Source organism: Leopardus geoffroyi, chromosome B4 (genome assembly GCF_018350155.1).
Source record: "Leopardus geoffroyi isolate Oge1 chromosome B4, O.geoffroyi_Oge1_pat1.0, whole genome shotgun sequence".
Lineage (NCBI taxonomy): Eukaryota > Metazoa > Chordata > Mammalia > Carnivora > Felidae > Leopardus > Leopardus geoffroyi.
This window is the reverse complement of record NC_059341.1, coordinates 20858080-20872325: the sequence shown is the minus strand read 5'-3', so window position 1 is coordinate 20872325 and position 14246 is coordinate 20858080. Positions and strand designations below refer to the sequence as shown.

The 14246-nt window shown below is 38.3% G+C and overlaps 1 protein-coding gene across 5 annotated transcripts in view; it reads right to left on the bottom strand.

Annotated features, from left to right (window-relative positions):
- Window positions 1-377: 377 nt before the first annotated feature.
- The window catches only part of SPAG6 (sperm associated antigen 6), a 65417-nt gene continuing 51548 nt past the window's right edge, over window positions 378-14246 (bottom strand). For all 5 annotated transcript variants that reach the window (XM_045463263.1, XM_045463259.1, XM_045463261.1 and 2 more), the window contains 3 exons: window positions 8594-8710; window positions 5983-6128; window positions 378-1358 (listed from right to left, as the gene is read on the bottom strand). In XM_045463263.1, the coding sequence (XP_045319219.1) occupies window positions 1289-1358; window positions 5983-6128; window positions 8594-8710 (333 nt within the window). In that variant the 3' untranslated portion in view covers window positions 378-1288. The remainder of the gene's footprint in view (window positions 1359-5982; window positions 6129-8593; window positions 8711-14246) is intronic.

Sequence of the window (14246 nt, the reverse complement as noted above, 5' to 3'; positions counted from 1 at the left end):
TTTTAGATCAAAAGACAGACTGACAGAGACACACACACTCACACGCCAACTAACCAAGACTCTTAAGCCTACTTACGTATTCCCCAAGTTCAGAATTAACACTGCGGAAGGGGCGCCTGGGTGGCGCAGTCGGTTAAGCGTCCGACTTCAGCCAGGTCACGATCTCGCGGTCCGGGAGTTCGAGCCCCGCGTCGGGCTCTGGGCTGATGGCTCAGAGCCTGGAGCCTGTTTCCGATTCTGTGTCTCCCTCTCTCTCTGCCCCTCCCCCATTCATGCTCTGTCTCTCTCTGTCCCAAAAATAAATAAACATTGAAAAAAAATAAAAAATAAAAAATAAAAAAAAAACACTGCGGGAAACATGCAGAGGACAATTCTAATGTTTTTGTTTAAAATTTTATTGAAACCCCCTGTCACCCCCTTTCAGCTCCCTAAGTGAAAATGCATGCAAAGTCCAAGCCTGGAGGTATTCTTTTTAAACTATTTCTTAAATCCCTGGAAATGTGATTTTTAAAACTTGGGGGGAAAGTGAAGCTAGGACAGGGTATACTAAGGACTCATTTTACTTGCCTGCTTCCTTGTTTATTCACGAGCAGGGCTGGACTCAGAAACCCTTCAATGAAATGGGAAACATGTCTGCAGTGGAATAATGCTTAATATGGACTTCCTCCGGCCCCATGACAGGTAAAGGAACTGTTTCAGTGAGGCGAAAAAAGAGCTTAGAAAATTTGGCATCAAGAGGAGGAGAGCTTCCTAAGTTGTTAAGAAAACCTGACAGGTTATCCATAGATTCCAAGTGTTTGGTTAATGCATTTAGGTAAAGAGCATCAGAGTCTCTTCAAGTGCCTTCTACTTCTGTCATCAGTTTCCTCTTTTGACATCTCCCTTCAGTGTCCTCCTGAGGAATCTGCAAGGCCGCTTTCCTTGCCTGTGTCTGGGAGGAACTGGCCAAGATAGCTAAGAGTTTTCAGCATCATTTTTCACCTATATCTAGTTGGAGGTATGTGTGTTTAGGGGCTGGGGATGGTTAATGGAAAAATAACAAATGCCGTGGCACCCTTTAATGGCTTTCTACAGTTCACCCTTAGAGCAAGTCCTAAGCAAGTGACCAATAGTCATTCCTCATTCAAGGCCACTAATTTTTTTTTACATAAATTTAGAAAAGATTATCCAAAGGTATTTCACACTGAATAAATCTAGAATGCGCTCAGTTCAAATATTTGGCAAGAACGTCATCAGCTACCGTTCATAATGCCTTGTTGTGACTTAGAGTACGAAAACAGAACTTTGCTTAATTGGCAAGTGGTTGATAGCTGTCCACTCTCTGTAGAAGTGCATCAGAATATCCAGGGGAGTAATACCTGAAAAAGAAAGTTTTCTATTAGATACTTGTGAAAGGATTCATCACAGTAGGCACAAAAGATTCAATGTAAGATATTTATCTAAACTAATTCTATCAGTGAAGCCTCAACTATACCCTGAATAATTAAGTTCCCGTAATGCTTTGTGCGTAAAATGAGGGACTGTGAAGGGAGAAAACCCCAACCCACGAGACTGAAGGGCTATTAGTGCACAGAACTACTTTCAAAGCAAGATACCTGGATCCAGTGATAGCATCTTCTTATAGAGACTGTTATTATGTTAAATGATTGATGTTGCCTTAGTGAGGACAGCTAATAGGTTTTTTCATAAGTTACACAATACAGTCTGTCGTTACTGGTCATTGTCTGCATTCTGATTGCCTTACAGATTATTCCCACTGTATGTTTTAATCAGATATGGTGACCCATAAGGACAAAAATTTCTCGGTTTATAATTCACATTAAAGAACTATTTAATAAATGGTTTACAAATATCCTATCATACATACTTAGGAAATTGGTCATTTTCATTGATTTGGGGCATCTGTAGTACTAAAGTTTTATATTTATCAATTGAACATTTTGTAAAATACATACTATAAAAGTATTAAATATATTGATTAATGCATTATGGTATGCTTCGTATCTGTGGAAAGAATTTACGTGCACATAAAAGTATGTCAAATAAAATTTGGCAGGCATTCTAGAATAACCAGATTAAAAAAAATAAGTAAATGTAATTCAAAACTTTCCAAAACACTCAAAATAATTAAGCCTCCTAAGGTGTTCTCTCCAGATAAAATCTGATGTTCAAGATTTGCTTTGTCCTCGTTATCTTCTATCTTCAGAGGCGTGACTTAAAAACTCACAATTTATATTACACTAATTTCTTCTACAATTTGTCCAGTTAAGGTGGACAAGACAGAACAGTATTTTCTCAGCAGTGTATTTATAGGCATAATTAAACAGACACATGCATACATAAAAAATTATCCTCAAAAATGTTTCTTCTCTCAAGGCATCCTGGCCTTGAAAAAAATTGTCCTTTAACAGTGGGTCTCTTTGAAGTACTCTTACACTGGGGAAGTCACAACTGTTTCTGAGTTAGTCACAAATTTTGAAACAGGCCTCACCTTCCTAGGCCTGATAAACGGGTCAGACACAAGATAGGTACTTTTTACGTTAATGGTAAGAAGTAGATTTAGAAAACCAAAACTTAAAAAATTGTGCTGTTTCATATGGTAGCCACTAGCTACATGTGGCTACTGAGCATTAGAAATATGGCTGGTGTGGGGCACCTGGGTGGCTCCGTCGGTTAAGCATCTAACTCTTGATTTCGGCTCAGGTCGTGACCTCATGAGTCAAGGTCTCATGGTTCTGAGACAGGCCCCACATTGGACTCTGCATGGAGCATGGAGCCTGCTTGGGATTGTCTCTCTCCCTGTGTCTCTGTCCCCCACTCCCCTCCCCTGCTTGCTCGTGGGCAGGCATGCTCTTTCTCTTACTGTATCTCGAAATAAGTAAAGAAACTTTTCAAAAATACGGCTAGCATGACTGAGGACCTGAATTTTTATATTTAATCGTAAAAGCTGATACTCCGGTTATTTTAGGTGAAACTTTTAGGCGTCTTTGAAACAACTTATGAATCTACTGTTTCAACTGTAAGCTTTACATAATCTAAATACAGCTAAGTACATCTAATAAAATTTAGCATCTGAATTGAGATGCACTGGAAGTGATAAAATAACCCACCAGATTTCAAAAACTTAGCATGAAAAATGAAATAGCTCATTCATAATTTTTTATATTGATTATAATATAGTCTAGTCTAGGCAAACATCCCGAAGACAGAGGAGTTCCAAAAATACCTTCCTGCGGTGGAATGGGCCAGGATTAGAACTCAGGCCTTCCAGCATCTAGCCCTGAGCTGCTTCCTTCTCATCCCACCAACTACCTTCATTAGAGATTTTTAAATACGGCAGTACAAAACAAATGCTTAGGCTCATAACAGCTGGAAGAACATATCCATTGATAATCTGTATTGTAAGGAATAATTAGTTCTAAAATAGTCACCCAATGATTCTTGAGAATTATACGATTACAAAAATAAAACCATTCCGAGTTTATATTTGTCCATTTTCATAGACAATGTTTCAAAAATTTCTACAAAACACCTTTAAGTTCTACAGAACCTAATTCTTTACAAAATATAACAAACATGAAGAAGCTAATTAGAATTCTTCATGATAATTAGCCAATTTTTAAAAATGTTTGAGAGGGAGAATGCAGGCTGGGGAGGGGCAGAGAGAGGGGGATAGAGAGAAAAACCCAAGCAGGCTCCACGCTCAGTATGGACAGAGCCCGATGCGGGGCTGAATCCCACAACCACGAGATCACGTCCCGAGCCGAAATCAAGAGTTGGATGCTTAACCAACTGAGCCACCCAGGTGCCCCGATAATTGGCTAATTTTTAAAATGGAATCCCAAAAATAAAATAAAATAAAATAAAATAAAATAAAATAAAATAAAATAAAATAGAATCCCAGATCACAGATTTGAGGTTATATTGTGAGGTTAAATGTGAGGTTAAAATTTTACAATGGTATTATAAGCTAAATAGAATGGGAGGTTAAAATTTTATGGTGGTATTTTGACAAAGCACCAGATTACATTCTAATATGACAGAGTTTTCATTTGCCCTTAGTGCTCTAGAAAGTGATTCCGGAAAGGAGTAAAAAGAAGACTGCTATTCAAGAAAGTACCTTACTTTTGGTTAATTCTAATAGGTCATTCCATTTTGGGCCCTTTAGTTTCTTTTTTACTTCATCTTTCTATAATTTTGTTTATGTATTCAGTACAACACCCAGTGCTCATCACAAGTGCCCTCCTTAGTACCCATCGCCCATCTAGCCCATCTCCCAGCCACCTCCCTCCATCAACCCTCAGTTTGTTCTGTCGTTAAGAGTCTCTTATGGTTAGGGGCGCCTGGGTGGCTCAGTCGGTTGAGCGACTGACTTCAGCTCAGGTCATGATCTCACAGTTTGTGAGCTCAAGCCCGCATTGGGCTCTGTGTTGACAGCTCGGAGCCTGGAGCCTGCTTCAGACTCTGTCTGCCCTTCTCTCTCTGCCCCTCCCCTGCTTGTGCTCTGTCTCTCTCTGTCTCTCAAAAATAAATAAATGTAATTAAAAAAAAAAAAAGAGTCTCTTGTGGTTTGTTTCCCTCTCTTCTCTCCCCCCACCTTCCCATATGTTCATCTGTTTTGTTTCTTAAATTCCACATGAGTGAAATCATATGGTATTTGTTTTTGCTTAGCATGATAAATTCTAGCTCCATCCACGTCATTGCAAATGGCAAGATTTCATTCTTTTTGATGGCTGAGTAATATTCCATTGCATATTACCACCGTACACCACATCTTCTTTATCCAAAACTTAAAGAATGTATGCAAATTATTTTTATTTTCTTTTCCTGGTAAAAGATATTCATATTTCATTCATTTAATGGTTACACACATATTTTGTTTGTTATATTAGCTTTTTGTATATTATTTTATTTGTATATTATATATAGTAGAGATACATTTATGATATACTACTCCTTTGGTATACTTTTTTAAATAGTAATATTTTTAAAGCTAACTTACTGGAACTCTTTTAGTCAAGCAGTCATAAAACTCACAAAAGTACCTGAATTGTACCCCTGGAAAGAACTTACTGGAAGAATATATATGAAAAGAAGACAAATTTTAATCTTAAAATTATTTTGTGCTTTTACAATGTTATCACATATTGATATTAAATAGGAAGTATATTAAACATTGGTTTAAACATTGCAAATTTATATTCTCTAATATTAAGTAGAGAAAATAAGAAATGAAAGTAGGATTAGACAAATACAGATAAATATGTAGACAAATATTAGACAAATACAGATAAATACAGATAAACATTCTTGAATGTTTATGGGCATTTTTCAAAACTCAGTTGTTTAAATCATTCTATCTTTTCTTGGTAACTTTGCTCTTATTTATTTTGGTATTAGTGGTATAGTACTTTTGACTTAAAAGGACTGAGGCTTAGGTTTAATGCTCTACAAATCAATCTTATTAAAACAATCTTGAAGAGAACTAACTGCTACATTACTATGAGGCACCTGCAAATCACAAACATGATTTTTTTTTCAAATATAGACAGTAACTTTCTTTTACCACTCAACATCTCTTTCCTATTTGTTAGACTCCTATTAATATAAATGTGAGCCTAAGGCAGAAAAATAATATGCAGGAAACCATGAAAATCAGAATCCATAGGCCCTTTCTAAATCAAGTTCACATTAAAGACTGTTAATTTAACTTGGACTCTGCATTTGGGTGCTCTTTAATAAAGCATGTGTTAGTATAGATATGTCTCAAATGACATTCCAGTTTGACTTGGAGATGTGTGTGTGTCAATCAGAACATTATTAAATTTAAGGGGGGAAAAGATCAAGGTAGAATTAAAGGTACACGTTGGTCTTACGTAGTATTTCCAAGACCACGTGTTGACACGGTGGATATAAAATCCAGACCTCAAAACAGAAAGCCCACATTATAATTTTGAACTTCTCAAAGTCCGTTTTTCCCACCTTACTATCTCCTCCGGGTAACAGCTGTTAATACTGTTGATGTATTCTTGGAGCAGAGAGCCGGGTCCTGCCTTTATCTCTTGAACCTTTTTCAGTCCACCACTTGTTACAAAAAGTCGTCGAGCTTTGCTGTCATGTGGCAGTACCTTGAAAAGTCAAGCACGTAAAATTGTCAGCTTTCCTTTTCCAAGTGGGATTATTGCTAGTGAAAAGAAAGAATATAGCTGAGGAAATGTAAAAGAGAATTTATGTGCAATATATCTGTAACATAATGAACCTAAGTTTGCTGCCGGTTAGAAGTAAAATGTAGTCTTTTTAGAAATGTATCAGTTCCTAGGAGTCTAGTGCTCTGGTATCGTTTGCTTAAGAAGACACAGGAGCACCTGGGTGGCTCAGTCGGTTAAGCATCCGACTCTTGACTTCAGTCCAGGTCATGATCTCACGGTTTGTGAGTTCAAGCCCCACGGGGCTCTGCACCCACAGCGCAGGACCTGCTTGGGGTTCTCTCTCTCTCTTTCTCTCTCTCCCTCTCTCGCTCTCAAAAATAAACAGATGGGGCGCCTGGGTGGCTCAGTCGGTTAAGCGTCCGACTTCGGCTCAGGTCATGATCTCGCGGTTCGTGAGTTCAAGCCCCGCGTCGGGCTCTGTGCTGACGGCTCAGAGCCTGGAGCCTGTTTCGGATTCTGTGTCTCCCTCTCTCTCTGACCCTCCCCCGTTCATGCTCTGTCTCTCTCTGTCTCAAAAATAAATAAAGGTTAAAAAAAAATTTAAAAAAAAAAATAAAAAAAATAAACAGATAAACTTAAAAAAGAAAAGAACACAAAATTCTGCCTGAAGCAAATACTCCCAAAGGCACATTTTTGTAAGAGTATATGCTATGTGGTACTTGTCTTACAACCGTCCACAAATCCCGTTGGTTTAGTGGATTTTGAACTCAGTTTTATTTTGAACTCAGTTCAGGTCAGTCTTCATTTTCTTAGCAAGTTCAACAAAACTAGAATACCTCACCCAGTCGCCTTCAAGACTAGACCATAAAATAAAACGTTCAGAGATAATGTCAGCTGTTCCTTCTCAAGAGCTGATGACTCTGTAGATGGGCCACTCAGCAACCCACTCCCTTCCCCTTTTAGTTGATCAAAATCGCTGCTCAGTTTCTTAACTAGTACTCGGGGCGGAGGGCGGGGGGGGGGGGGTGGGATTTGGCTTATTCTTTAGAAGCGGAAGCAGAACATAAGTGTTGGACACACACAACCATATCCCGAGGCAACCATATCCCAAGGAATGTGAAACCTTCTGCTGTCCAGTGACTCAGGTGCTTGAGGGTCAGCCAAGCTGTTGGAGATCATGGAAGACAGAGAGAGAACTGAAGGCTGTTAAAAGATAGTATTGTCTTTCAGATGAATACCTTAAACTAGACCTAAGCAGGTACAGGACCTAGTTTAAAAGTTGTAACAATATATAGTTTTCGTTCGTCATTGTTTGGAGAAATCTAGTATGCGAAGAGTAGTACCTCCTTTACGTTAGCTTTATAACCATTCAGAGGAATTTGGCCCCCATCTATGTGCATTAGTTTATGAAAGTCAACCTTAAGCGCTTCTGTGTTTTATTTCTTAAAAAATCATGTGGTTTTCAGTGGCGGGGGGGAGGGGAGTGTTTAATATGTGCCTGAGATTAAGCTAAACTCTTTACGTATAACATCTCATTTAATCTTTACAATGACCTTATAAAACAGGAACTCTTATTACCCCCCGTTTTATGGGTAAGCCTACTAAGGTTTAGGGAGGTCAAGAGTTTGCTAAAGATATTACAGCTGGTAAATGGGAAATCCGGGCCCTCCAGCTCCAGAGCCTGAGCTCATAACCACTCTGGGATGCTACTTCCAGAGACCCCGTTTTCTTAAATGAAATCTCCTGAGCACCATTTAATCAGTTCTTTACAGCCTGAGTTACCATCCTGGCCATCGATTGCCGTGGGAACACCATCATTCTTTCTCGGCCTTTGCTAGCAGCAGTCAGTCAGTCCTGCTGGCTAAGCCCACGTCCAGCAGCTTGACCTTTCTACCTTACTACTTTTAATCTGCCATGATCTAAGAAATATGGTGGCTATATTTGTTAAAACCGTTTGTAAAATGAGTCAATAAACTCTAAATGACGCTCTGAAAGCATCTCCAGAAGAGTGCACGGACTTTGTCATACGTGGCTCAGAGACCTTTTTATTTTTCTTTAGAAGATCTTTGCGGTGTTCCCAGATGAGTGAGACCAACAGACACCCGGATAATTGCTAAATTACCTATCACTATAAACTGTCTGTATTATGGGGTTTTTATATGTTGACGTACTGTCTTCTCCTCAAGAACACTAAAAAGGACAGTAGAGGCTGTGAGGAAAATGTGAAGGAGGAAGTATGAATTATTTGTGTGTGAATCTTTTTTAACTTATGTGAATGTTATTAACCTGTGTTGCCTTCCCTGTCGCGATAGTCAGTGAGAACTAAGGAGTAAAGCCCTGCCCCCATCTCTCGGAAGGAGACATTGACCCAACGGGGGGAAAAAGAAATTAACAAGCCATTGAAATGTTCTTCCCCCACTTTCAGAAAAGAGAGCATCTCTTACCTTACTGAACTGTCCAACCACGTGCTTCAGGATATTGGGGGGCGCATCATACAGAAACGGCTCAAGGGCCGGTAAATAGGTGCATTTTTGTAGGATACTCTTTATGGCTTTCTTACTCTATTGAAATGCAAAGCAAAATACAGACCAAAGTAATAATCAAAGCTTGACCAAAATTCATGGCTCATGTTCCTAGAATTTGAAAATACAGTGAATTTCCAGTCCAACCTGCAGGTGTTTCATTAAGATGGGTGTCAGAAAAATTTCTATCTGGCGTGGGTTTCACCTACCTGCCGGTTGCCTTCATGTTAAATTTTAGAATGTGCGGTGTATTACTGATCTCTTAAAATAACCTATGAGCAAAGTAAAATTAAGCATAAGGCTATAGACTCTAAATTAATATGTATTATATCTTATTCGTGTAAAACTTTGTATATGTTAAGCCATGAGATCACCAATATGTCCTATTCCTCCCAACCAACAAGTAGAAAACACTCAGTTCATCGTAGAAAGTCATTATCAAACATTCTGTGTTCTCTAAAAGGTTTCATGACTTCTAGGTATAGTCAGAAAGGTTCTATGTGCATAATTCAGTGAACATTTGCAGATGTGAAACTGCCCCATTCACAAAGATCGACCCGACCATACAGGAGAGGTCCCCTCAGCAGCAGGGAGGGTATTATCCACAAGCTCAAGAACAGGTACTTCCCCCCTGTCCCCAGCACTTTGTATTTCACAGTGACACAAGTGTGGCTGAAGAAGGGTCCTGATGTGACTGTAGCGCATCCCTGAGGCCAGCTCTAAGGCCACGGCTGGTTGTGATTCTGTTTCCTTGTATTAAAGCCTGCCCCCTTCGCTTCGGAAGGCTCCCCAGTCAGGTTGGCTCACAGCTGTTTCCCCCTGGAATCCCACACCTGCTTGTATGTGGTTTTGTGCTTCCTTCCTCCGATCACCCATTCCCTCTCAGGCCTTAGCCAACCTGGTCCTCTGCGATCCTACTACTGAATGTTTAACAGTGCTTTTGAAATGTCAAGGAGCGTTCTGATTCTCACATCATGAATTTTACAATTGGCAAAATTGTAAACTCAGGAAAAACTTTCATCACATTTGTGCTATCAGTAAAGGCCCTGTTAATTTTATGGTTTCCCAGAACCCCGGGCTAAGCATTTCTGCATAACTTCTCTCTCCATACGTTTGTCCTCAAACGTTGTTTCATAAACTAGAGGAAATAAAGCAAGGAAGGTAAGAAACGCAACCCAACTGTCTTCCATAAGTAAGTTGGGACTAAACTTTCAGTCCCCGACACACCTAGTTATATCTTTGTGAGCCGTCTTAGGATCATGGTGACCTTAGCAGGCTGACAAATTTAACTTAACCGCTACTGGTGATAAGGTCTACTAATTGTGTAACACAGATCACAACCACCGTACCATGGTGATATACTATCGAGTTATTAACTGAGAATTCTAGAAAAGAGTCTAATGATACTAGAAATTCACTGAACTTTACTATCCTTTGTCAAGAAGTATACTTGATTTATGACTCCATACTTCTAGAAAGTATATTAATTAATATTTTATTAACTTGTCAATTTCTGGGCTTTAGATTTTTTAACAACCCTTATTGAAATATAACATATACCGTAAATTCACTCATTTTAAGTACATAATTCGGTGGATTTTTAGTAAATTTACAGAGCGGTACAACTCTCACCACAACCTAATTTTTAGAACATCTTTATCATCCCAGCAAGGAACTTCTTTCCATTTGTAGTGACTCCCCCACCAGTCCTGGGCAACTTCTAACCTACTTCCTGTCTATAAATTTTATTTTTCTGGACAATTCATGTAAGTGGAATCATAAAATCTGTGAACTTTGGAGTCTGGTGTGTTTCACTAAGTGTAATGTTTTTGGGGTTCATCCATGTGATAGCATTACTATTTTAAGAAATTGCCAGACTGTTTTTCAATATGACTGCAACATTTTACATTTCCACCAGTAATGGAAGGTTCGAAGGTTCGAGACTCTCCAAATAATGATCAATACTTGGTACTGTCTTATTAATTGTAGCCGTTCTTGTGGGTGTGAATTAATAGCTCATTATGGTTTTGACTTGCATTTCTGTAGTGACTAATGAGGTTGAACGTTGTTTCACATACTGATTGGTCATTTGTTGGTAAAATGTCTATTCAGATCTTTTGCCCATTGTTTAAGTGGGTCATTTGTCTTCTTATTTTTGAGTTGTAAGAGCCCTTTATGTATTTTGAATACAGGTATTTTCTTGAAAGTATTATTTGCAAATTATTTTTTCAAGTCTGTGGCTTGTTTTTTTTTTTTTTAATTTTCTTAATGGTGTCTTTGAAAGTGTACAAGCTTTCCATTTTGATAAAAACCACATGATGAATGTTTTTGTTTATCACTTGTGTTTAGGTGTCATTTCTAAGAAATTAATGCCTAAACCGAGGTTTCTTCTAAGAGTTTTGTACTCTTATATGTAGATCTATGATCCATTTTTAGTTAATTCTGGTATATGGTATGAGATAGGGGTCCAAATTAATATTTTATGTTTGAGGATATAATAATTGCCTCAGTGCCATTTGCTGAAAAGACTTAATCCTTTTCACATGAAATTGCCTTGGAACCTTTGTGAAAAATCAATTGACCGTAAAAGGGTCTATTTTAGATTTTCAGAGTTCAGTTACATTGACATATGTACCATATATCTTGATTACCATACTATCTTGATTGTTGTAGCTTTGTAGTAAGTTTTCAAATTGGGCAGTATAAGTCTCTTTACAAGATTGTTTTGACTAGTCTGGTCCTTTGCATTTCCATATGAATTTTAGGATCAGTGTCTCAAGTTCAGGGGAGAGGGGAAGCCAGTTGGGATTATGACAGAGATTGTATTGAATATATAGATCAATTTGGGCAGCATTTCCATCTGAACAATATCGAATCTTCCAGTGCATGAACACGGAAGGTCTCTCTCCATTTATTCCGACCTTCTTTAACTTTTTTCAGCAACGTTTGGTAGTTTTCAGTGTAGAAATCTATACTTCTCTTATTAAATTTATGCCTAAGTATTTTATTCTTTTTGATACTACTGTGAATGAAACTATTGTCTTAATTTCATATATTTTTAAGTTTAATTATAATCCCTATACCCATCGTGGACATTGAACCCATGACCCCGAGATCAACAGTAGCCCGCTCCACCGACTGAGTCAGCTAGGCACCCCTCATATTTAAATTGTTTATTACCAGCATATGAACCTATGATATATTTTAATATACTGATTTTATATCTGGTGATCTTGAACTCTTACTAGTTCTAGTATTTGTGTGTGTGTGTGTGTGTGTGTGTGTGTGTGTGTATGTGTGTGTGTGTGTGTATTCCTTAGGATTTTCTACACACAAGATCATGTCATATGTTGGGTTTAAAATTGATTAGCCTTTAGAAAATATGCCCAATGGGGGCACCTGGGTGGCTCAGTCGGTTAAGCGCCCGACTTCGGCTCAGGTCATGATCTCATAGCTCGTGAGTTCGAGCCCTGCATCGGGCTCTGTGCTGACAGCTCAGAGCCTGGAGCCTGCTTCGGATTCTGTGTATCCCTCTCTCTCTGCCCCTCCCCCATTCACACTCTGTCTCTCTCTCCACTTCAAAAATAAATTTTAAAAAAAAATTTAAAAAGATTAAAAAAGAAAATATGCCTTATGTTTGGTTATTTATGGCAGTGAACAAAATAAAATAGTTCTTACAACTTCATACTCTGAATTATAGAGAATGTATATGGTGTAAACAAACTCTTTTATTTCAGTAAATCAAGTAATTTATTACTTTGAAATAATACTAGATTATGGATTTTTCTAATTGTCACAGCATTTGGTAGCTAGTGTTTGTCCTTAAATATACATAATATATGATGATATCAGAGAAGGAGTCATGAGCTGTCTATTTAGGGCAACTTGGGTTTGAGCCAGGCTTTCCTATAAAATAGCATACCATGTACAGGTCTATATTCATTCATTTTTCTGTCATCTCTAAAAGCTGACTCTGTCCACATTAATAAAAACTATTGTAAAACCCACAGTAAGTGACTAGCAATACTATTTTTTAATCTCTTCACAATACACATAAGAATAGTAATTAACAAGATGAAATTGTCAATACTTGATACGACTTCAATTGTTTTTCACAGAAAACAAAAGAAATAACAAAAATTATTGTTGCTCTCCTTAATGGATGATCATTAATGAAAACTGCCTAAAATGAATAATGTTTCCTATTCAAAAATTAAGTTTGTTCTGAAAGCACTGTAGCCCAAAGAGTCACAGTTATTAAAAGGAAGGGGGACCATAAATCTTCATGACCTTGTGTTAGGCAAAGTCTTTTTAGACTGGGCTCCAAAAGGGCGAGCAACAACAGAAAAAACAAACTGAACCCCATTAAAACACTGTCAATAAACTGATGACCACCCATAGAATGGAAGAAAATACTTGTAAATCATACATCTGATAAGAATTTGTATTTGAGATATATAAAGAACTCCTACTCAGTAATAAAAAGGTAACAGCCCAAATTAAAAATGGGCCAAGTGTCTGATTAGACATTTCTCCAAAGAAGATATACAAATGGCCAATAAGCGCATCAAAAGATTTTTCAGCATCATTAGCCATCAGGGAAATGCAGATCAAAACCACACTGAGATACCAATTCACACCTACCAGGAGAGCTATAATGAAGAAACAAAGGTAATAACCAGTCTCAACAAGAATGTGGAAAAATTGGAACCCCATACACTGCTGGTGGGAATATAGGAAATGGTGCAGCCACACTGGAAGGCAGTTTGGCCGTTCCTCAAAGTGTTAAAAAGAGTTATGATATGACCTCGCAAATGCCACTCCTAGGTTTATACCCAAGAGAAATGAAAACATACATCCACACACAAACTTGTACAATATGTTCACAGCAGCATTATTCATGATAATAAAAGAGTAGAAGCAACCCAAATGTCCATTAACTGGTGAATAGGTAAACAACATGTAGTATGGTGATGCAATGGAATATTATTTGACAATGAAAAGGAACGAAATATTGGTATGTGCTACAATATGGATGAACCTTGAAAGTTACGCTAAGTGACAGGAAGCCAGGCACCAAAGACCACATACAATGTATGATTCCGTTAAAATTTTTTTAACGTTGACTTATTATTGAGAGACAGAGAGAGACAGAGCATGAACATGGGAGGGACAGTGAGAGGGGGAAGACACAGAATCCGAAGCAGGATCCAGGCCCTAAGCTGTCAGCACAGAGCCCGACGCCGGGCTCGAACTCACAAACCGCAAGGTCATGACCTGAGCCAAAGTCAGATGCTTAACCGACTGAGCCACCCAGGCGCCCCTGTGTAATTCCATTGAAATGAAGTGTCCAGAAGAGGCAAATCTCCAAAGACAGAAAGTAAATTAATGGTTGCCTGGAGCTAAGCAGGGAGGGTATGGAGCGATTCCTAAGGGGGGAATGAAAACGTTCTAAAATTAGATTGTGGGGACGATTGCATCTGTGAATGTACTAAAACCATTGAACTGTATACTTTAAGTGGGTGAATTATGTGGCATATGAACTATATTTCAATAAAGCTGCTAAAAAACGAAG